General features: G+C 45.7%; 1 protein-coding gene across 1 annotated transcript in view; it reads left to right on the forward strand.

Moving 5' to 3' along the window:
- LOC124008454 (zinc finger protein GLI2-like) overlaps positions 1-24,966 on the forward strand; it is a 90,358-nt gene extending 65,392 nt beyond the window's left edge. Inside the window, 11 exon segments of the mRNA XM_046319746.1 lie at positions 6,819-6,878; positions 6,881-7,019; positions 9,078-9,276; positions 10,195-10,305; positions 11,264-11,404; positions 14,572-14,721; positions 16,062-16,226; positions 19,191-19,454; positions 20,857-21,226; positions 21,355-21,539; positions 21,541-24,966. Of these exon segments, the coding sequence (XP_046175702.1) occupies positions 6,819-6,878; positions 6,881-7,019; positions 9,078-9,276; positions 10,195-10,305; positions 11,264-11,404; positions 14,572-14,721; positions 16,062-16,226; positions 19,191-19,454; positions 20,857-21,226; positions 21,355-21,539; positions 21,541-23,748 (3,992 nt within the window). The 3' untranslated portion in view covers positions 23,749-24,966.
- Positions 24,967-25,312: the final 346 nt, after the last annotated feature.

Consider the following 25,312-nt stretch of genomic DNA (forward strand, 5'->3'; position numbering starts at 1 on the left):
TGACCTCCTCGTACAGGTGCGTGTGATCTAAACCTACTCGGGCAACTTCAACCTCAGGGTGCGCACGCAGCCACTTGGCCGCATGACCAAAGTGCCACGGCAGCTGTTCCGCCCGAGGACCCGTGTTAGACCACACCATTATGCTTCTCGCCTGATACGAGAAGAACACCCGCAGGAGGTAACCGGACGGGTGTATCACTGGCTGAGCAAGCTCCGTTAACAAGAAAGAAAAAAAATTGTGTCCAGCTTGAGGGGGAAATGTGGTACCCCCCTACCTCCCTCCCTGATGGGACAGATCATGTGTGCCCTGGTGACCCACTCGCACCTGCCACTCCACATAAACTGAAACACAAGCCTCACTAGAGGCCTCCTCAGACAAGCCGGCAATGGGTAGATGTATGCCAAATACAAAAGAGACAGCAACACATCCACCTTTAGGACCAGGACTTTGCCCATAAAAGACAAATACCTAGCATTCCACATTGCTAGCTTCCTCTGTACCACTGCGATACGCATGTTCCAGTTTAGCGTCGCTGAGCCGGAGGTCTCAAAATGGACCCGAGAATCCTCAGGGCCCCCTCACAGAGAGATAACCCCCCAGGCACATCCGTTCTACCGCGCCATCTTCCGAAAAACTTGACGGAAGACTTTGCATGGTTCAGAACTGCTCCCGACGCTCGGGTGAAATCCCCAAAGATGGCAAGGGACCTTGTCAGGCACGAGTCCTTGCACAACAGCAAGGAAGTGTCGTCGGCGTACTGCGTCATCTTAACACGCAGCCCACCACTTCCAGGGATCAGCAAGCCTTCCACCCCTGTGTCTGCCCTAATGGCAGCCCCCAGAGGCTCCATGTACAGAACGAAGAGGAGAGCCGAGAGTGGGCACCCCTGCCTGACCCCAGACGAGAGGTCAAAAACGTCACCCAAGTGACTATTTACACTAATTCGGCACCCCGCTCCGACATATAATGTACAAATCCATCCTATAAACTTCTCCCCAAATCCTAATCGACCTAACACTCTGAATAAAAAGGATCTATTCACGCGATCAAAGGCTTTCGCCTGATCTAGCGCTGCTACCATTAAAGGCAGTCCTCTATCTTCAACCCAAGCGATGGAGTCCCTGATTAACTGTAGGTTCCATATAATAGAGCTGCCCTCTACCCCGCACGTCTGATCCTCATGAACGACGTAGGGAAGGGCTGTGCGCAACCGGTCTGCTAAAACCTTTGCAATTAGCTTGTAATCTACACACAGCATGGTCAACGGCCGCCAGTTGCCAAGGTCTGTTACTTCCCCCTTCTTATATAAAAGTGACAGCACACCAACAGCCACTTCGAGGACCACTGGTCCAAGTATACCCCAAAACTTGAGATAAAACTCAGCCGGCAGCCCATCCATCCCAGGCACCTTCCCTTTTCCCATCCTCCTAAGAGCGCTCTCAACCTCTTCTAGTGAGATCTGGGCCTCCATCACTTCTCTAATGTCCTCCGGCAACTGCCTGGACAAGTGTTCTAAAAACACATTTCCCTGCTCTACATCTATTTCCCTTTCCTTAAATAAACATTGGAAATGATCAGTTGTCACCCTGACCATATCCTCTGGTTCTCTAACTATACTACCATTTTCTTCCCTAACACCATGCATTACCTTCCTACTCTGTCTGGCCCTAACCAACTTAAAGAACATAGCAGAACAAGTCTCATTATGTTCTAGAAAGCCACTATGCGCACACTCCAGGAAAGCTCGAGCCTTCCGCTCCTGCAGCTCCCTGAGCTGCGCCTTTAGGGTTGCGGATCTCTCCCAGTCAAACGACCCGCCGAGGTTGCCTGCCTCGTATTCGAGTTCAATTAACCTTTGGATACGATCCACCTCCCTCCTCTCCTCCCTTTTTTCCCTCTTGCAATACCCTATTATAAAAGCCCTAATCCTCACCTTAACTAATTCCCACCACTCGAACACCCCCTCGCACATGGACCGGAGGCCTTCAAGCCTCCAAAAGAAACCATAAAACCCGTCAACAAAAGCCTGCTCCTCCAGCACATCCCGATCTAACTTCCAGTACCCCCTACCAAAGAGGCAGACTGGCGACCCCACATGCAGGAGCACCCCGTCGTGATCCGAAAAGAAAGCAGGCAACAGCCGCCCAGACAACTTACCCAAAGACCTGGGTACAAAAATATAGTCGAGCCTCCGCTCAACCTCCCTGGAGTTGCGCCATGTAGGACCGTCCATTTTCGGAGTAGTGTGCAGACCACCATCTACCAGACCATGGCAAGCCATTAGCCCGGCAATGGCGCCTGCACTGCTATCCCCCCCTCTTCCTAAATCTGTATTAAAATCCCCCCCTATCACTAATTTCCTATTTGTGACACACAGGGGCGTCAGACAGTCCACCATCTTCCTCCTGTCTGCCACCACCTGTGGCCCATACACCACCACTAATCTAAATTTACAATCCCTTATCGTGACATCCACCCCTATAACCCTCCCCTGCAATACCACAAAAGAATCCTCCACTTTTACCTCCCTGTGCCCTAATCCCTACCCCCGATGAGTGCACCCCCCCAATACCCCAAACCGACTCCCCCTTGTCCCACTCCCTCTTAAACCTACTAACATCCCCTCCATCCCTCAGATGAACCTCCTGTAAAAAACAAAAATCAAACCCCACACCCTCCAAATAACTAAAAACCGCCCTCCTCTTAACAACATCCCTTAAACCCCTTACATTTAAACTAACAAAAGTAAAATTAGACCCCATGAAAAAATAAAAACATGTAATACACTCAAATTCTAAACCCAGACAGAAAAAAACAGGAGACTCACCCGATGCTCCCCTGCTCCATATCTACCGGTGAGAACACCATCCGTACTCCCGACATCCCCCTCTCTTCCTCCATCTCACCAACCCAGGATGCAGGAATAGTGTTTGGCTCCGGGGTGCCCTGGGTCTACCCCCACAATCCTCCCCCTCCCCAGTGCTGCAGCTGGTTTGGAAAAAAATTGGGGAGGCTGAGTCCCCAAACAAAGAATCCCCACCTCCTCCTGTACCCAGTCCTGAGTCTTGTTAGGTGTGTCCCCACCCAACAGAAGTTGAGGGCCTGGGGAAACCAGCAGCAACCCAGAGGTTTCTCCCACCCCCATCACTCTCTTGGCCATCCCCTCCCTCTCACTGTCGGCCAATCGCACCCTCCTCTTCATTCTCTTCTTTGGTGATGACGGCAGTGGAGAGATACCACCCTCCCCCCACCAGCTCCTCCACCATACCCCTCATCTCTTCCACCAGGGCACTTTCCCCCCAGTCCACTTGCTCTTCCACCGTCTCCTTCTCCACCACTGCTCCCTCGCTTTCTTCTCTCTCATGCTCCTCCACTCGGTTGCCTTCTTCCGCCGCTTTTCCTGGTTCTCCTACTCCCGTGCCTTCCGTTTCCTTCTCTTTTTCTTGCTCCTCCTCCTTCCTTGTGGCCTTCCCCTCTGGACCTGTACTCTGGTCATGAGGCGTGCTTCCTTCCCCTCCTCTTCTTCCCCCATCCCCCGTTCCTGCTCCCCCCCAGCCGCAGACGCATATGACCTCTGACGGGCCGGGCACCCCCGCCACAGGTGTGCTGACGAGCCACACCCATGGCACGTCTTAGGCTTGTCACAATCCCTCGCCTCGTGTTCCTCAGATCCACAAAATCTGCATTTTCTTGTGCTGCACGAGGCGAATATGTGTCCGTAGGCCATACAGCGCCTGCAAAATGGGGGCTGACGTGCATAAAACAACGTCCCCTGTCAGCCCCTAGGGAGAACATAGCAGGAGGATGGAGGTAGCCACCATGTCCCTTTGGGTCCTCTCTGAGGAGGGCCTGGAAGCCTCTCCTCCCATTCCAAAACCCAAGGGACTCTTTGAGGTGCCTTGCTGAGGAGACGTTATCCATGTATCTCCCCAGAAAAGCCCTCACCTCTTTGTCCTTAACGTAAGGGTTGTAAATGTCTGACAGTTACAACCCTAAAGTTATTCTATGTGTTGTTGTGTATTACACCACCAGCCAGGCTTGTTATTTCATGTGTTTTTGTGTAGTGGCTCATCGTGCCTCTAGTCCTGTGACCTCCCACTGCTCTTGCCCTTCTCAGGATATCATCCCCTGTGTTTCTCCTCTGTATATAGCGCCCCTAAAGTTATTCGTTGTTATTTCATAGTGGCTCATCGGCCTGCTCCCTCCAACGAGTTGCCTTGGAAACAAAACACATCCTTCACCGTCAACTTTAGAATCCCCATCAATATTATCCTTCCAAAAGTTTCTCGTCCTAAAGGCTCCAACTCCTTTTCCTTCCAAGCAAACCGAATCGTGTTGGCCAGCCCAAACCCAGGGACCGACCGTGTTGATGTATTTAGCACCATCTCCGCAAGGAGAATGGCGCTCGTTCTCTTCTCTTCCAAAACAAGGAAAAAAGAAAAACCAAAGTGACCGAGCCTATCTGGTGAAACTACACAGAGACAGGAACAATCACCCACGAAATACAAAGCGAAACCAGGCTACTTAAATACGGTTCCCAATCAGAGACAACGAGAATCACCTGACTCTGATTGAGAACCGCCTCAGGCAGCCAAGCCTATACAACACCCCTAATCAGCCGCGATCCCAAATACTACAAACCCCAATACGAAAATACAATAACATAAACCCATGTCACACCCTGGCCTGACCAAATATATAACGAAAACACAAAATACAATGACCAAGGCGTGACAACTATCATTATACAATGTAGAAAATACTAAAAATAAAGAAAAACCCTTGAAGGAATAGGTGTGTCCAAACTTTTGACTGGTACTGTATATATACTGTATGTAATGCATGTGTTACAGGTCCCAGTTTTGGGACTGGTGGAGCAGATAATCGTTCCTGTAACACAGGATAAATGATGAAACAGGAGAACATGGCTTCTCTTTCAAAGGTTCTCTCAATTATCTTATTCAACATTTTCTAAAGTACAAATCGTCTTTTTCTGTCTTTTCATTGCATTTACATTTTATGTTTTGTTTTCTTTAAGGTGTATTTAATCATTTGTCTCATAAATCCCTGACATATTATTTCATAAACATGTCAAAAATACATAAATTCACACATAAAAATGATTACATTCCAATTGAATTCCAATCCAAAAATTCCTTACATTTATACCCCACACATTTCAGTTATATTTTTTAACTAAAATGCACTTGTTTAGGTTATAATTATGTGGTTGACTGTTGCTCACTATAGCCCCATAGGAGACTCTAAAGCATGACAACTTTTAAAGACTGGTATAACTTATTAGAAGTTACTTCATACCCATGCTCAAAATACATTCATCCAAGTGTAAGAAGGGATAATAGAAAGACAATACTATTGCAACTGAGATTAATGCTAATTATTGAAAAATAACTGAACAAGCTAGCACAGCGCTAACCGAAGTTAGCAATAAACTGACCGGAACTAGCCAAAAGCTAACCGGAGCTAGCTCTAAGCTAGCAGCTTTTCTAACATTTACAGTACACCAATTACAAATTTATTAAACCTCACAGTTGCAACATTTCATTCTCTAAATCCTTAGGATATTGTCAGGAGTGTCTTTTTTTCTATAACAATGTTCAGGAGTTAACTATTTGTTTTCTTCTAGATCAAAGGTATTCCCCGCCATCATTTCACTTTACACTCGACATGTGTTTTCCATCTAGTACAAAGTTATACAATTACTATGTTGTTCAAAATCATTACATTCACTTCAACGGACAAGTTACAAAACTATATTGTGATATTTAGTGTATTTTTGCACTTTACTGACAGGATAAATTATGAAACAGGAAAACGTGGCTTCTCTTTCAAAGGTTCTCTCAATTATGAGCAGTGGTGTAAAGTACTTAAGTAAAAATACTTTAAAGTACTACTTAAGTCATTTTGGGGGGGTAACTGTAATTTACATTACTATTTATATTTTTGGCAACTTTTACTTTTACTTCACTACATTCCTAAATAAAATAATTGACTCTTTACTACTTACATTTTCCTTGACACCCAAAAGTACTCGTTACAATTTGAAATGCTTAGCAGTACAGGAAAATTATCCAATTGACGGACTTATCAAGAGAACGTCCCTGGTCATCCTGACTGCCTCTGATCTGGCAAACTCACTAAACACAAATGCTTAGCTTGTAAAAAAAAATATATAATAACAATAAAAGTAAGGAAACCGTGTCGTCTGGTTTGCTTAATATAAGGAATTTGATGTATCGCGTTTACTTTTTACTTTTACTCAAGTATGTCACTTCAGTACTTTTTCCACCACTGTACTTAAGTACATTTAAAACCAGATACTTTTAGAGTTTGAATCAAGTAGTATTTGACTGGGTGACTTTCAGTTTTACTTGAGTCATTTTCTATTAAGGTATCTTTACTTTTACTCAAGTATGACAATTTAGTACTTTTTCCACCTCTGATTATTAGGACACACAGGTGCAGGATCACATATAGTTCCAGTGCGAAGCGAACACTTCTCACTGCCCCCTACTGGCCAACAGTAGTATCAACGCATAGCAATGGCGAAACCTTGGAGGACTGACAATTCAGTCAAAGCATTCTTCCCCAATACAAAGAAACAATACATGAACACGAATGTGACCATACATTTTGTCTGCGTCACACATGTCACACATGTATACAGTATATGTAAACTACGACAATAAGTCTCTGCATACTTGAATCAAATGCAACTATGCCCAGCTGAGAGGAGAAGTTCAGAGGTGGTCAGACTAACGGTCTGTATGTGTCTGTGTGTTTTTCTTTTCCACAGCGTCACGGTTCTCCAGTCCCAGACTGACGCCCAGGCTGAACAGAAAGCGAGCCCTGTCCATCTCCCTCTCTCGGACGCCAGCATCGACCTGCAGACCATGATCCGTACCTCGCCCAACTCTCTGGTGGCCTACATCAACAACTCACGCTCCAGCTCTGCAGCCAGCAGCTCCTACGGACACCTCTCTGTTGGAGGCATCAGGTACCCAAGCCAGTAACTAGTCAATATGTAGTAATAACTGATTGCTCAAACTATTGACATAAGATGTTTGGATAGGGTTAACTGATATACTGGTCACATGATTATAAACTCCATTTAAGTCATATAAAGTTATACATGCCTCCGGAGTGGCGCAGTGGTCTAAAGCACTGCATCGCAGTGCTAGAGGCGTCACTACAGACCCAGGTTTTTATCTCAGGCTGTGTCCCGACCGGGAGACCCATAAGGCCTATCCCATAGGCCTATATATTTGGATAAAGATTGTATCACAACTAAAGTGGCCAAATAACGTCATAAAATGAAGCACATGAATCCGCTTTACAAGGGGTGTAGAGCCTAACTGGCATAGTTTCAAGTTTGGGGAAGATCATTTTCACCATAACAATGCACCTTGATGATAAAAGCATTACATGCATAATGGCATTTGTGGTCACTTTTGAGAATGGTGTTTTCCTGCCTATGGAACATTCGCGCTTATAGCCTACTGCCATGTGCATATTGCTGCGCTTATAATGTGAAGAAATTGCCTTTTTTAGGCTAAACGTTCTCATCTGTTGCATAACGCTCATTGCTTAAACAGTTTCTTTATGCTAATGTCCAAGACTATGTTTGGAATATTTATTTCTCGCACAGAATAGAATGTAAACTTTTGTACTATGGGGGATAGTAGATTGACATAGGCTAGTGCTTTTGCTGTTTGTTAGGCCTACTCAGTACTCGTTAGGCTGACGAAAAGTAAATGTGGACAGTTCTTCCAATATCTTCAATATGCGCCTCGGAATTGGATAAGGACGCGCGTAGTTGAGTCCCCGATGTGTCTGTCTTCACTTGTAGCCTGTGAGAAAGACCTGATTACTTGACAGAGAGCCATGTGAGTGAGAGGTGCTTCAGCAAGGAACCGGGAGAAGGGGATTATAATTATTATATTCAGCCCAACGGCACCACGGCCACAAAAGGCATGGATTTGTTAGGGGGCATTATGGCCACACAAAGGTGATGCAGCCAGGAAATTTAAGGCATTATCAAGTTCTTGTCAAATTGTGAACGAGAGACTGATGAAGTGTGTACAACCTGCGTTAAAAAAACAAAGCCGAGCTCATGCCTTTCATGCAAGTTTTTTCAAATCATCATTAGAGTCGCAGTATGCAGCCTTAGAATGTATTAAAAATCCAAACATAAAGCCCAATGTTTGTATCACAACTAATGTAACTCTAAATTAAGCATATGGGAGGACCTGTTTCATTGTTAAAAACTCAACACATAATAGCCACTTGTGCACTCCCTCAAATTGTTTGGAGAAACTATCATTTCTATTTTATTCAGCTATGTTCAATTGTATTCTTCATACTATAAAATAATATCAAAAATGCTATGGAATTCTAAGCTAATCTTGTCTGCTAAATGAACTAGTGTAGCCCAGAGCCATCAGGGCCTAGCATCAGGACAACTCAGAGTATGCTATTCTGTTCTTCTGAAATAGACTACTTTTCCTTAATTAGTATCATGTTTCTTTAGACCTGTCTAAAATAAATAATGGATTTATTGTGAAGGTGTACACTATATTACATGGGTGTATTAGACATTTTCAAATGTAGATGTTCCAAAGGTCTGCATCAGTGGCTTGTAGGCTGCGTGTGGAAGCCAGGAGTTGCTAAAAGTGCTTATTTTAATTCATGTTCAATTACCGTGAGACCGACAGTTATTTGCTTGACAATCACCGGCTGACAGAACTTCACGGCTGCCACAGTCTTATACATGACTAACATTGGGTTCAGGTGAAAAGTTTGCGACGTGTGAGTTACATTTTAGTCATTTAGCAGACACTTGAATTCCAGGAGCAATTAGGTTTAAGTGCCTTAACTCAAGGGAACAAGGGAATATATTTTTCACCTAGTTGGCTCAGGGATTCAAACCAGCAGCCTTTCAGTTACTGGCCCAAGACACTTAACCTCTAGGCTACCTGGGTTGAAAGTGGAAGTTTGTGTCACAGTTGGGGATAAGAGACACATCTCTCATGTGCGTTAATGTCTTGTGTTCCAGTCCGTCCTTTACCTTCCCCCATCACATCAACCCCATGGCCTACCAGCAGCTCCTGTCCCAGCAGAGAGGCCTGAGTGTGTTCGGCCACACCCCTCCTCTCATCCAGCCCCCACCCACCTTCTCCAGTCGCCAGTCTGCCCTGGGTCTCTCCTCTCTGCCCCCCGCCTCACACAACCACAACAATGGTTCACAGTCAAAGGTGAGACTGCTCTTCTTCTTTGGTAACGGTGGTATGCAAACCAGCTTTGATGTGCGTAGACTTTTTCCTCCAGTTTGTCAATCTTCTTCCTGAACTGTGCCTACATTGTCTGGTACGAGGTAGATCTTCTCATTATCCATAACCGCCAAATGTGAGCCTTGCCCTGTGGCCTTCTGGAAATCCTGGTATTGTGTGGGACGCTCAAATCAAACCAGCATGACATCTATAGCCGTACAATTTTCTTCTGTTTGTTTGCGTTGTCAGTGAACTTGTTTTAAGATGATTTAAAACATAAATACTGCTGTCCCTTTCCCTCACCCATTGTATACGTCCACTGTGGTTTGTGGTCGTCTCTGTGGTTCTTATCATACCATTCACTGAAATGCCCCTCCGTAAGGTAAACTCCATACCCATGAATAAGGGGCCTGGGGACGTTAAACCCTCATTCTCCAAACACACACGATCCCAACCCCACGGTTCTGTTACAGACCACAGTAAACACAGTGGGATGCTGAGGAGAAGCAAAGTCTTCCTCTGATTAGGAACACTTTGCTGTGGTTTAGTGCAATCCCAGAATCACAGTCTAGCATGACTATTAAAGTCAACTGCCAGATACGGCCAATGTCAGCTTATTGTGAAGCATCAACTGTGTAGGTGGTGGGGTGTGCCTACTCTCGTTTCTCCAGGAGTCACCTGAGGTTTACACTGAAGCCCCGGGAAGTGGTCTCACTCTGTAGATGGATGGGATGTTTTCATATTGTACTCCACCCTCTCATCATAAAACACTTGAAATTGTTTAGTCTCTGTGGTGACTCAACTCTGATATATGAATGTCTATTTGACTCGAGCCCTGTATTAACCCCTAACTTTTCTTCTCATCTCGTCTCCTCTCCTATTCTCTCCGCTCCTCTACTCCAGAACACAAGTGGGGACTCGGCAGTGAGCAGTACAGTCAATCCCATGATCACCAAGAGGTCAAAGGTGAAGACAGAGGTGGAGTGTCCGAGGCCACTGTCCCCATGTTCTCCGGTAAGAATGGGATTAGGATCTACTACTTTATAAATCAGTTGTCATGATGAACTTTGTTGTCCTGTACAGGAAGTGAGACGTACGGGCTGATAGGATCTAAAGAGAATGATGTGTTGAGGGTAATTAAAAAACTGATCAAGAAAAAAAAAACTGTTTCCTTTACTTCCTTTCCTCTGCCCAAATACTCCTCTGTCCTGAATTGACACAGACCCCTGGGAACCAGCCAGTCCCCTGACCCCGTTTCTTTCTCTGCTACGGCTGAAAGAAGAAAAACTCTGTGTGATAAGAGCTTTGCATCCATTCGTTTGTTCCTCCCTCTCTTCTTTTCTCCCTGGCCGCTGTAAACTGTGCCACAGCACTTCATTTCAATGAAATATTGGCCCCACGTTATTGTCATCTGAGGTGCTTTTTTTTCTCTCTCCCTCGCTCTCTCTTTCTCTCTCTATCTCTCTCTCTCTCTCTCTCTTTTGACAAATTTGCGGAGTCCTCCTCTTCGACTCAGAGGCAGGTTTGATGCATGGGGATGGCGGTGTACATAGTCGTCTTGGGGCCAGTAGAATTGATGAAGATAGCGGCGAGGTGCAGAGATAAACATGCTGCAGTCAGCACATTGGAGCAGGGAAGGGTGGGAGGCTGGCGCTGTGGAGAGGGAAAGAAGATACCAGGGGATGTGCTGCACGTCACACAAACACGCACACGGCCTGCAGGCCTGGGATCTGTCTTAGCCGTGTCAACGAATCCCTGCCTGGTCAGAAACTAAATGAACACATCGGTCTGTCCCTCCAGTCAAGTCAATCTGGGCTCTCTCAGATAATGCCAGGGTGTCCCCTCCCCACATCAGTAACAGTTAATAGTGTTAATGGCTTGTGTTGGGTTAAAATTAATATGAAATACACATTTCCTAGACAGTAAGATAGAATGGACTATAAAGTCTTCCTCTTTTCTTTTCTCGTAACAGGATCATCTAGGTGGGATGCTGGACATGAAGGAGGACTTGGATAAAGATGAATGCAAGCATGAGCCAGAGATGGTGTATGAGACCAACTGCCACTGGGAAGGATGCTCCAAGGAGTACGACACGCAGGAACAACTGGTCCATGTAAGGAGGGGACGGGGGACAGGAGGGGACGGGGACACGGGACAGGGGACAGGCATCAGACAATAATTTCCTTATCTTTAACTAGCTCAGAAAATATTCCTGCTTGTTTTAAATCAACCAACCTGGAGCCGGTTTCCTAAAAGCACCTTAAGGCTAAGTATGTTACCTGTGGTTCTAACGAAGAAACCAGGCCCTGGGCCAAGAGCGGAGGAAGGTCGCTATCTGATCAGTGTGTGGTGAGAGAGAGGAGGTCTGCCTTTCAGTGCAGCTGGAATAAGTGCAGAATAAATCCCACTGACCTCTTGGTCTATATGTGCTCCCTAACCTCTGACCTCTGAAGCCCAACATAAAGCCGTCCAGCCAGGAACACTAAACCCTTAACCCCTCCCTGATTTCCCTGTCTCCACAGTAACCTCTAACATACTTAAGAGTCCATATTTCAGTGCTTTCTAAGACTGAGGCTTGTCAATGGACTTCAACTGGGCTCCTGTTTTATTATGCGTTCCTCCAGATAGATACTGAGAGTCAGATGATTCATTGGTTGTTCACATAAAGTAAGCTTCGCTAAGTGTTTAGCTTCCATGAGACTGGGATTGTTTTACTCGATTGGACTTTTTGGCATGTAGAGTTTTGGACGAGCAGGGGCATTCCAGGCCGTCACTGAAGCAGAGAGAGACGGGGACAGATGGAGAGAGAGACTGAGAGAGAAAGAAAGAGAGGGGTGGCAGAGAGAGAGAGAGAGGGGGGGAGAGAGAGATAAAAGAGAGAGGAAGAGAGAGGGGGGGGGCACTGTGACGCAGAGCTCAGAGTAAGGCCTCCATTATCTGTCCTCATTGTTTCCCTCAGTCACCAACAGTTACACTCAGCTGAACGTTAAACCTCTCGGAGATCCTTCCTAATGATAGGCACACACAAACACAAACACCTTCCTAATGATAGGCCAGGATGGTTTAGGTTAGGCAGTTACGGACAAAGAGCTGCTTGTCTGAGAGAGCAGTCAACGCACGCTCAACCGTGTCTTTGGCTTAATTATCATGGGCCAGACATCAAACCAACAAGTAGAGAGAGTAGCCTAAGGAATATGCTGGCATTTCGCTACCACAATGATGGCACTTTGGCACTGAAGTGTGTGTGTGTGTGTGTGTGTGTGTGTGTGTGTGTGTGTGTGTGTGTGTGTGTGTGTGTGTGTGTGTGTGTGTGTGTGTGTGTGTGTGTGTGTGTGTGTGTGTGTGTGTGTGTGTGTGTGTGTGTGTGAATGCATACATGCTTGTTAGCTCTATAAGCTTGCATGGTTGAAACCCACGCCTCCTATTGGTTACCTGGTTGTTAGTAATTCCTGATGTTCTCAGGTTATTAGGTCTATTTCTGCAGATGTGCTCATCAAGGGATCCCAGGAAATGGTGGTGTTTGAGATGTAATCCCCCCACGCTCACTGGGCCCCTGCACTTAAAAACTACAACCCTAATGAGGGAAGAGCACAATTCCTGTCCAGACCCATTTGTCCTAGGCTACGCACGCCAGCCAGCGGGATGCCACATGAGTCTTGGATAAGAGAGTTGGAAATCCGTCACGGGGCAATTCCATTAAATTATAGTGTTGCCCCTTTAGACACATACAAACAGAGTGGAGCACAGGAGCATTTGCTCGTTTGACGACTGATTTCATTTCCCTAACCATAGAACCCCTCTTGTGGAAAGAGTGTAGACCAGTGGAACTCATCTATCAAAGACTAACGGAGCCACACTGCAAATAGTGCGTACCCGACAACACAATCACGTCGTCTTTCTTCACTGTCTGACAAAACGGAAAGTTGACCGGCAAACTTTGATTGATGGCTTTACTCCGAATTTCTTCGAAAGGCAAATGGCTGCTCCGCCTCTGTCACAAGCTGAAACGGACTGGTTCTAACGGACCTCTGTCACAGTGAAAACCTCTGTCTCCAGGTGATAGTGTGTTCTCTCGAAGTAGTACAAATGCACTCAACGACAGACAGAACAGAACACAACTAGAGGCCTAGTAAAAAAAGACAAACCTCAGAGGGACTTCTGTGGGGAGAGAAATGCTCAATCAAAACAAAACTAATTGTGTTGGTCACGTACACGTTTAGCAGATGTTATTGCGGGTGTAGTGAAATGCTTGTGTTTCTAGCTCTGACAGTGCAGTAATATCTATCAAGTAATATCTAACAATTCCACAACAATACACACAAATGTAAAGTAAAGGAACTAAGAATATATCATATTTGGACGAGCAATGTCGGAGTGGCATAGACTGAAATACAGTAGAATAGAATACGGTATATGCACAGTCGGAAGTTTACATACACTACGGTTGGAGTCATTTAAAACTTGTTTTTCAACCACTACAATTAACAAACTATAGTTTTGGCAAGTTGGATTAGGACATCTACTTTGTGCATGACACAAATCATTTTTCCAACAATTGTTTACAGACAGATTATTTCACTTATAATTCACTGTATCAAAATTCCAGTGGGTCAGAAGTTTACATACACTAAGTTGACTGTGCCTTTAAACAGCTTGGAAAATTCCAGAAAATTATGTCATGGATTTAGTAGTAGTTTCTGATAGGCTATATTCACCCAACTTATTGTGGGAAGCTTGTGGAAGGCTCCCCGAAACGTTTGACCCAAGTTAAACAATTTAAAGGCAATGCTACCAAATACTAATTGAGTGTATGTAAACTTCTGACCCACTGGGAATGTTATGAAAAAAATAAAAGCTGAAATAAATAATTCTCTACTATTATTCTGACATTTCACATTCTTAACATAAAATGGTGATACTATCTGACCTAAGACAGGGAATTTTTACTAGGATTAAATGTCAGGAATTGTGGAAAACTGAGTTTAAATGTATTTGGCTAAGGTGTATGTAAACCTCCGACTTCAACTGTACATATAAGATGAGTATATGTACAACAGGAGAAGTTGCAGGCCATGCACAGAAAGAAAACCCCACCCCCTTCCCCTTAGTCACTTATGTAGATGTAAAATAATTACTACAATCAAATGACTGTTGCTTTACACCTATCCAAATCCCTTAGATCGACACAAGTGTTTAGGGGCTAGGGGTGGTTACTGGACAGGTCCGCAAGTCTCACAGGCTGTAGAGATCCAGTCTCATCCGGGCGTGTCTCCCCCACAGCACATCAATAACGACCACATCCACGGGGAGAAGAAGGAGTTTGTGTGCCGCTGGGATGAGTGTTCCAGGGAGCAGAAGCCTTTTAAGGCCCAGTACATGCTGGTGGTTCACATGAGGAGACACACGGGGGAGAAGCCACACAAGTGTACCGTGAGTAACTGATCGTCGCCAGGCTCGGCCTTTCGCTGAGCATTTGCCTCTCTAAACACTTGCAGAGTGTACCGTCACACACACACAAATATAGAAATGCCGTTTGGGCTTTTCTCAATATTTCACGTGATCATTCTAGAAAAGAAGGAAAAATGTGCTCACGGTTTGATTACATCACATATTCGCATAGAGGATGTCCCTAAGCTGGTTAGTAGGGTGTATGTTAGTAGTTCCAGCTGTTATTACCATTATATCATGTAAGGGCAATGGGTCCTTCTTACAGTAAGACCTAGATATATACTCTACGGTACTGTATTGTAAGTCCCTCATGTACAACATCTAAGATTTACTCTCTTCAGGCCAAATCCTTAACTTTTCACATAAATCATGCACTGGTGTCAAGGGGAGATTTGTTTCTGAAGTTTGGATTGGTGACTATGTACAGTGCATTCAGAAAATATTCAGACTCCTTCACTTTTTCAACATTTTGCTACGATACAGCCTTGTTCTAAAATGTATTCAAATAGTTCCCCCCCCTCATCAATCTACATACAATACCCCATAATGACAAAACAAAAACAGATTTTTTGACATTTTTTCAAATGTATACAAATGTATACGGGAGCAGACGTGACAGTACACCCCCTTGTAGGGGCGAACCGGCCGAGTCATGGGCACTGGGCAAGCCGTTTGGGGCATGGAAGCCCAATGAACCGGCAGGAAGGTGAGAGCAGACGTGACACTGTGTTCTTGGGGACCTTCAATGCTGCAGACATTTTTTGGTACCCTTCCCCAGATCTGTGCTCTATGGACAAGCCAAGCCATGTCAACTGTGGGACCTTATATAGACAGGTGTGTGCCTTTCCAAATCATGTCCAATCAATTGAATTTCCCACAGGTGGACCCCAATTAAGTTGTAGAAACATCTCAAGGATGATCAATGGAAACAGGATGTTCAATAGCCCCCAAACAGGCTTAAAATAGCCCTGCAATAACCCCGAAACAAGAAACAGGTGAAACCAATAAAGACATAACCAACAGAAAAAAGAAAAGGGAATCGGTGGCAGATAGTAGACCGCCGAGCGCCGCCCGAACAGGAAGAGGAACCACCTTCGGTAGAGGCTGTAACGTAACAGAATGTGGAAAAAGTCAAGGGGTCTGAATACTTTCTGAATGCGCTGTACATGTCTCCACACCAGAGTGTCATTCATTACACAATAATTGCAAAGGTCATCTTTATAGAAATGAATCGGAAATGGAAAACAAGGATAGATGTGAAATAAACTGTATAAAGATCCTGTGTTTGACTGCTTTGGTGTTTTCCTTTCTCTCTCTTGCAGTTTGAGGGCTGCTGTAAGGCCTATTCTCGCCTGGAGAATCTGAAGACCCACCTGCGATCTCACACTGGGGAAAAACCATATGTGTGTGACCACGAGGGATGCAACAAAGCCTTCTCTAACGCCTCGGACAGAGCCAAGCACCAGAACCGCACACACTCCAACGAGGTGTGCGCGCGCGCACACACACACACACTTCATTGAGGTTCTACTGGGGCAGTCTCCCAAACACCACCATATTCCCTTCATAATGCACTACTTTCAGGGCCATGGTCAAAATCTGTGCACTATGCAGGCAATAGGGTGCCATTTTGGATGCAGACACGTTCCCACACTACACGGCACTGCAGCTCCATTCTGTCCTGCCAAGACTTCAGACAGACTCACTTATAGAGCCCATTAGATATTCTCTTAGACAGACATCCGTAGGATCAATACTCTTCTACCTTTTGTGACTTACTGTAAGGTCCTAGGCCAAAAGATTGTGGCATCAAGAAAATGAGAACGGACGTAGATATCTTCAATCTGTTGTCTGCTAGACTTTTACATATTCAGGCTGAAATGAGATGTGTGGACTTTATCTCATCACGCACAGTGATTGTTCTTGGATGTCTATACTTGCCGCATTAAACCATGGCCGTGCGTGTGTTCCTAAGTGTTTGTGTGTGTGTGTGTGTGTGTGTGTGTGTGTGTGTGTGTGTGTGTGTGTGTGTGTGTGTGTGTGTGTGTGTGTGTGTGTGTGTGTGTGTGTGTGTGTGTGTGTGTGTGTGTGTGTGTGTGTGTGTGTGTGTGTGTGTGTGTGTGTGTGTGTGTGTGTGTGTATGCAGGCGTGTGTATGAGTAAATAATGATGTACAGAACTAATGAGCGTGGCAGCCCCACAACGGATTAGTGTGAATCAAGCGTAGGCATCCCTAATGGAGACCCAGACCACCTGCAGATCACCAATACAAAATGAACCCTGGAACCGTTTCAAGCCTCCTACTGGCCTATCCATCAGGAGATAGAGGAGGGAGGTGTAGGGGGAGAGCACAGCATCCCATGGATCTACACACACACACACACACACACACACACACACACACACACACACACACACACACACACACCCCTCGGTATGAAAAATAAGACTGGATCCATCCCACCAATATAACTAACTTTATTACTGGAAACCATATAAATCTTAGTGATATTCCGTGGCTGTAAGCAGAACCAACAAGTCACTGGTCTTACATACGTAATTTATACACTCTAATTGCGTGTTTACAACGACTGCTAGTCACAGCTAATCTGAGTAAGTAGGAGGGGATGGATATTCTAATTCCCAGTCATGTATTTGTGTTATTAAACAGAATATGAACTGCATGATATTCATCTCCCTCTGGATCCTGTGTGGCTCACTTGGTAAGAGTGTGGTGGTAACAACGCCAGGGTTGTCGGTTTGCTTCCCGCTGGGGCCACATTTAAATGTATACACTCACTGAACTGTAAATCGCTTCAGATTAAATACAGTTGGAGTTGGAAGTTTACATACACCTTAGCCAAATACATTTAAACTGTAAACAATTCCTGACATTCAGTAAATGTAAAAATTCCCTGTCTAAGGTCAGTTAGGATCACCACTTTATTTTAAGAATGTGAAATGTCAGAATAATAGTAGAGAGAATGATTTAATTCAGCTTAAAAATATTTCATCTCATTCCAGGTGGGTCAGAAGTTTACATAATTTCAATTAGTATTTGGTAGCATCGACTTTAAATTGTGTCAAACGTTTCAGGGAGCTTTCCACAAGCTTCCCACAATAAATTGGGTAAATTTTGGCCCATTCCTCCTGACAGAGCTGGTGTAACTGAGTCAGGTTTGTAGGCCTCCTTGCTCCCACACGCTTTTTCAGTTCTGCCCACAAATTGTCTATAGGATTGAGGTCAGGGCTTTGTGATGGCCACTCCAATACCTTGACTTTGTTGTCCTTATGCCATTTTGCCACAACTTTGGAAGTATGCTTGGGGTCATTGTCCATTTGGAAGACCCATTTCACGATAAAGCTTTAACTTCCTGACTGATGTCTTGAGATGTTGCTTCAATATATCCACATAATTGTTCTCCCTCATGATGCCATCTATTTTGGAAGTGCACCAGTCCGTCCTGCAGCAAAGCACCCCCACAACATGATGCTGCCAACCCCGTGCTTCACGGTTGGGATGGTGTTCTTCGGCTTGTTAGCCTCCCCCTTTTTCCTCCAAACATAACGATGGTCATTATGGCCAAATAGTTATATTTTTGTTTCATCAGACCAGAGGACATTTGTTCAAAAAGTATGATCATTGTCCCTATCTGCAGTTGCAAACCATAATCTGCCTTTTTTATGGTGGTTTTGGAGCAGTGGCTTCTTCCTTGCTGAGCAACCTCTCAGGTTATGTCGATATAGGACTCGTTTTACTATGGATATAGATACTTTTGTACCTGTTTCCTCCAGCATCTTCACAAGGTCCTTTGCTGTTGTTCTGGGATTGATTTGCACTTTTCTCACCAAAGTGCGTTCATCTCCAGTAGACAGAACGCGTCTCCTTCCTGAGCGGTATGACAGCTGCGTGGTCCCAAGGTGTTTATACTTGAATACTATTGTTTGTACAGATTTCTTTTGATTTTCCCATGATGTCAAGCAAAGAGGCATTGAGTTTGAAGGTAGGCCTTGAAATACATCCACAGGTACACCTCGAATTGACTCAAATGATGTCAATTAGCCTATCAGAAGCTTCTAAAGCCATGACATCATTTTCTGGAATTTTCCAAGCTATTTAAAGGCACAGTCAACTTAGTGTATGCAAACCTCTGAACCACTGGAATTGTGATACAGTGAATTATAAGTGAAAGAATCTGTCTGTAAACAATTGTTGGGAAAATTACTTGTGTCATGCACAAAGTAGATGTCCTAACCGACCAAAACTATAGTTTGTTAACAAGAAATTTGTGGAGTGGTTGAAAAACAAGTTTTAATGACTCCAACCTAAGTGCAAGTAAACTTCCGACTTCAACTGTAGATGTACATGACATGTCTCTATTGTAATGTATTTGATCTCTCTGACTATAACCTTTATAAATAAAGGTGAAATAAATACACTTGTGCCCACAGAAACCCTACGTGTGTAAAGTCCCGGGGTGTACGAAGCGCTACACGGACCCCAGCTCTCTCAGGAAGCACGTGAAGACAGTCCACGGACCAGAGGCCCACGTCACCAAGAAACAGCGCAGCGACCTGCCGCCCAGCAGACCCATGCCACCCAAAGAGAATGGAGAGAACGAGACAGGCCGGGGCATGGAGGAGAAGATGGACAGCACCTCGAGAGGTACGGAGGACTACCTCCAGGCCACGTCTATCAAGACGGAGAACTCTGTGGTAAGTGATCATCTGGTGTTGCAGTCTATCATCCAATGAGAGATCAATTGGGGTTGCAGCATGTCATCCAATGAGAGATCATTTGGGGTTGCAGGCTATCATCCAATGAGAGATCATTTGGGGTTGCGCGTGTCATCCAATGAGAGATCATTTGGGGTTGCAGCGTGTCATCCAATGAGAGATCATTTGGGGTTGCAGCGTGTCATCCAATGAGAGATCATTTGGGGTTGCAGCGTGTCATCCAATGAGAGATCATTTGGGGTTGCAGCGTGTCATCCAATGAGAGATCATTTGGGGTTGCAGCGTGTCATCCAATGAGAGATCATTTGGTGTTGCAGCCTATCATCCAATGAGAGATCCTTTGGGGTTGCAGGCTATCATCCAATGAGAGATCATTTGGAGTAGAAGTATAATTCAGCAAACAGACAGTTTTACCATACGGTTAGGTTTACCATACGGGCGCGGCAAGTAGCCTAGTGGTTAAAGATTTGGGCCAGTAACCGGAAGGTTGCTAGATCGAATCCACAAGCTGCCATGGTAAAAAGCTGTCGTTCTACCCCTGAACAAGGCAGTTGACCCACTGTTCCTTGGATGTCATTGTAAATAACAATTTGTTGTTAACTGACTTGTTAAATAAAAAATGTGTGCCTCCCAATCTATGGTTAAGCCACTTTATAGATTTGTGCAGTCAGATAATGCCCTTCTACTTTCTCAGTCTGAGCCCCTACGAACAATGGCATGCAAATCTTACCGAACAAACTTTTATCCTTCCTATTTAACACTCTCTGCACATTTCCTTTCCATTTCTCTTCTCTTTGAACTTTTCCTTAAGGACAGACATTACTAAGGTGAGCACAGCTTCAGTTTGAGCTTCAGTTCAATACAGAATATCTTTCATCATTTCATGCACTACTGCTGTATGACAAGCCACAGCCAGTAAGGAACACAGTCCAAAAATGTGTATAATAGTTATTACAGAATTTTAAGTCCCACATACTGTAATACTGTACACCATAAAGAGGGACTGGGGAACCCAACAACCCAGAGAGCCATAGATTCATAGCCCCGTGTGCTGGCTTAGCATGTACTCAAGCATCCTTTCATCTCCCCCATTTCTAATTCACAGACGGTCTTAAGGGAGCTGTAATCTGTAGCCACCCCAACCAACACTCGTTATTCACAATTAAAGTTGTGGAGAAAAGAACTTGCATGATTCACTGTACATCTCCTTATGTTGCTCTGTTATCACTGTTCCACTTTCTCTTCGTTAGATGGCGATCCCTTTCCTTTTTAGATAGTTTATAAACATGTTGTCTCTCTCTCTCTCTGCTTCTCTCTCTCCCACTCTCTCGCTCTTTCTCCTTCCCTCACTCTCCTTCTCTCTCTCTCTCTCTCTCTCTAGATGTATCAGTCCAGCCCTGGTGGTCAGTCGTCATGTAGCAGCGAGCCGTCGCCACTTGGCAGTTCCACCAACCATGACAGTGGAGTAGAGATGGCCCTCCACAGCAGCGGGGGAAGCATGGGGGACCTGACTGGGCTGGACGACCCCTCAGGGCCCCTCATGGACTCCTCCTTCTCTGGCCTCTGGTCTGGGACAGCAGGGGTCGGGGTGGGCCTCCACCTCCGTCAACACCTAGGCCTCAGCCACATCCACAGACTAGAACACCTGAAGAAGGAGAAACTGAAGACGGTGAGGGACTCCTGCCAGTGGGCTAATCATCATCCATCTCCTCCAGTCCAGAACACCAAGCTACCGCCCATACCAGTAAGCGGTGAGTGACCGTAAAAAGAAAGAAGTAACCAGTGTTCTCATAATTATCCTTTTTGAGTATTCAGTACATTCAGAAAACCACTCAGGCTATATTTCTCCTGTGTGAAAACCATTTTTTCTTCTCTTCAGGGTCCCTTCTGGAGAGAGGAAATATGGATGGTGGACCTGGATCGTTCCTCAGCCTCAGTGAGCTGTGTTCCAGTAAGGTGACTGTCCTGGACCAGCTGGACCATCTGATGGAGCGCAGGGACAGCGCCACCAGCACCGTCTCCTCTGCCTACATCAGCCGGCGCTCCTCTGGCATCTCCCCCCTGCCACTACAGCCGCCGCTCCAGCGACGCCTCCACGTTCAGTGGCCACCGCCACCACAACATCAGTTCCACCGGCTCCTACGACCCCATCTCTACAGACCTGTCCCGGAGGTCCAGCAACGCCAGCCAGAGTGGAGGAGGGGGAGGGCTGCCCAGTCACCTCAGCCTCACCCCCGCCCAGCACTACCACCTCAAGGCTAAATATGCGGCGGCTACAGGCGGAGCCCCACCCACACCTCTACCCAACATGGAGAGGATGAGTCTCAAGACCTGCATGGCCCTCTACAGGGATGCTTCCCAGGGAGACTCGTCGTCTGGTTACTCCTCCTTCAACCCCATTGCCCCCAGTGGTGTTCCCAGGCGCTGCAGCGGCGATATGGGAGGCTATAACGGCCGCAGCATGATGCCCCACGAAGCTCCGTCCAACATTCCTCGTCGGGCTAGCGACCCCGTCCCACGACCGCCGCCCCTGGACCCGCAGTCCCATCAGCCTCAGGTACAGCGCTACAACAGCACGGGCAACATGCAGAATCTCCACCCACACGCCTCCCAGCCCAACCAGGCCCTGTCTGCAGCCGAGCGGCGCCACCTGGCACCCCAGAGCCACCAGCCGCGCTCCGACAGCAGTCTGCAGCGATACCCTTACTGCCCCCGGCCGCCCAGCATCTCTGAGAACGTGGCCATGGAGACCATGGCCGGCGACATGAGCGGTAGTCGCAACAACAGTGAGGAGGAGATGATGGTACTTCCGGATGACGTCGTTCACTACATCACCTCTCAGGGCGGAGCTGGAGAGTCAGACTGTGCCAACGGGTACAACCGACAAGCACAATGTGGTTTCCATGGAAACACAATAAACCCTAACCCCCAGCAGCAACAGCAGTTTTACCACCAGCAAAGGATGGCTGTGGTGGACACCAATATGAATATGAACCCCTTGTCTGCACCACAAACCATGCCCCTCTTCTGTGCCCTAAGCTCAGGCCATCCGCAGCAGTCTTTCCCCTCCTTACCCAGTAAGACGAGCACCATGCCGGTGCAGTGGAACGAGGTCAGCTCAGGTACTGTGGAAGCTCTTCACAACCCAAGGCAACAGCTGGCGTTCGGTCGAAGCAACCCAAACCTCGCCATGGTCCAACAGAAACAGAACATTGTCTCATTCCAGAATCAGAATCTTAACTCCAACCAACACATTGCACAGATGATCCACAACCTGGCTCACGCAGCCCAGCAGGGGAGATACATAGAGCTGCAGAAGGCGGACTCGAGGCTGAGCTGTGTCCAGCAACAGAGCCTACAGCAACAGCAGCCCGCTAATGCTAACCTCAATGAACCAGTGAGTCTCGGGCATGGGTTTAACCAGGGTCTTGGTCCTAGCGATGCTACCGCTAACGCTAACCAGCGGTCCTCCTGTAGTAGTATGGCAGTTGGTGGCACTCTGGGTATGTTGAGCCAAAACAGTAAACAACAACAGACGGTGCACCCTGTAGACATGAAGCAGAACAGCCGGCTGGAGGCGCAGCCAGGGGGGAGTCAATCGTCTCAAGTCACATTTAAGGATAGCGGTGTGAATTCTTCACGGATGATCTCACAGAAGTATACTATAGCGTCCCAGGTTCAGTATCCCATCCAAAATGGAGGTCAAATACTCCTCCAGCCAAGGCCGCCCACAGAACCTAAGTCTCTAAGCAGACAGCATTCAGGGTCAATGACAATGCAGCGACAAAACTCAATTGGCAATCACTGCAGCAATGGCAACAACAAGGACAGCAATGTTATGTACTACACAGGACAGATACACGTGTTTGAGCCAAACGGGAACGTCAACATGCAGATGATGGCATCATCAGTAGTGGACGATCTTCAATGTCCCTCAGACAGCACTGAGACCGCCATGACCTCACCGGGAGTAAACAACCAGGTCTCTAGTACGGTGGACTCGTCCAATGGGACAGGGGCAGAGGAGCCCCAGATTGACTTTGACACCATGCTGGATGACGGGGACCACTCCAGCCTGATGTCGGGCACCATCAGCCCCAGTATCCTCCAGAGTCTATCCCAGACCTCCTCCAGACTCACCACCCCCCGGAACTCTGTCACCCTGCCCTCCCTGCCCCTCCCTGCAGGGGGAAGCAACATGGCCATCGGTGATATGAGCTCCCTGCTCACCGCGCTTGCAGAAGAGAACAAGTTCCTCAACATGATGTCATAAGGACAATCCCAAATACACTGAAGGCAGACACAGGTAAAACCTTGGTGTATTTGGCCCAGGACGTATGTTAAAAGAAATGACCTATTGTGACCCAAGCTCTATGAACGATAGTATATCTACCACCAAGAGTTTAAACTGACTGTGTGAATGACAAGAGGGGGACCTACTAGTTAACATTGTTGCAGAGGTCCTCCTGACCATGTGATTGAACACTAAGCACCTCATCGGAGAACTTTGACGACCACCAGAGACTAAGGAACCTCTGAGATTCTGAAGACTTCATGCTGAAACACCACTATGTTTGTGCTACTTATTGTATGATCCTGTACAGTATCATTATGAAGCTAATATGGCGATTTCATATCTATTGAGAAGCCATATTTTGCCTTAGATGAGTAAGTAAGTATAATGTAATCCACAGCACAATGCTGTTAATGTTGTACATGAGATAGTGTGCAGTTCTGCAGTAAAACAAGTTTACCAAGTGCCTGGCTATGCCGCAGAATATGCAAGACGAGCATATGACACAGTTCACGTTGAAACGCAACCAAGTCCTTCTGTATGATACGGATTTGGGATTTTTCGATCTTAAAGACACACGTATATATGTAAATAGTGTAAATGACTTGTTCTAAAATGGTTTGATTCTTTCTTTCAGATCTTATTTGAAACTCATTAAAAAACATTCTGTCGGTGAAATTGCTAAAAAAATATTTTTTTTTTTAAATGGGAGAAAAATTATTAAATAATTCAATAGAGTCAGAAGAAATCTTTTTTTCTAATCTATTTAGTCATGTCAGGTCTATTTCCATACAGTGTCTTCGATATGAGCCATTGTCTTATTTGTCTGTTTGGTTGAGTTGGACTATTGAGATGAACAGTGACGTCTCAGTGTGGGGGACAAGTCGTGACTGGAATTAAGCAACCATTTCTGAAGAATATGCAAATACTTGATATGATGCGTATTCTGGGGGTGATAACATTGCCATTAACTCTTGGTGATGAATTAGGATAAAATCGAAAAGGGAAAAAGGATCCTCCTTTTCAGTGTCAAATGACTTTTTCTCCGGTCCTTGATGATGACGAGGATAATAAGATATCATAGAGTATTAGGAATCAAAGTTTTTTTGTATACTTCCATGCAACTCTGTTGTGTTGGATATGTATATATATTTTGTACATTTTTATGAAATACAATATTGTTTTTTTTTTACAGAATTGCTGTCTGGTGAGTTATTTCAAACTATGGGTGTTTTTGTCTCGTGGAATATGACATGTTTGAAACGAGGTTGCGTTGTTTTAGCTCTCTCGTATACAGTGCCAGGCCGATTTGAATTCAAATTGGCCTGTAAATTCATGTTACACTTACCTAGAAAAGTAAAGTACAGAAATCCCCGCCACAATATAAATGGTACGTTGTTGTATTTCCCACTCCTTGGTTCAAAACTGAACAAGGAGACAGTCGACACAATAGACAGTAGCCAGTACATCAGAGACTTGTGAACTCTTCTCTGTTAACCTCTCCTTTAATCTCCTTTAATCTTAGAAGTATATGAGTGTTGAT

This window comes from Oncorhynchus gorbuscha, linkage group LG21 (genome assembly GCF_021184085.1).
Source record: "Oncorhynchus gorbuscha isolate QuinsamMale2020 ecotype Even-year linkage group LG21, OgorEven_v1.0, whole genome shotgun sequence".
NCBI lineage: Eukaryota > Metazoa > Chordata > Actinopteri > Salmoniformes > Salmonidae > Oncorhynchus > Oncorhynchus gorbuscha.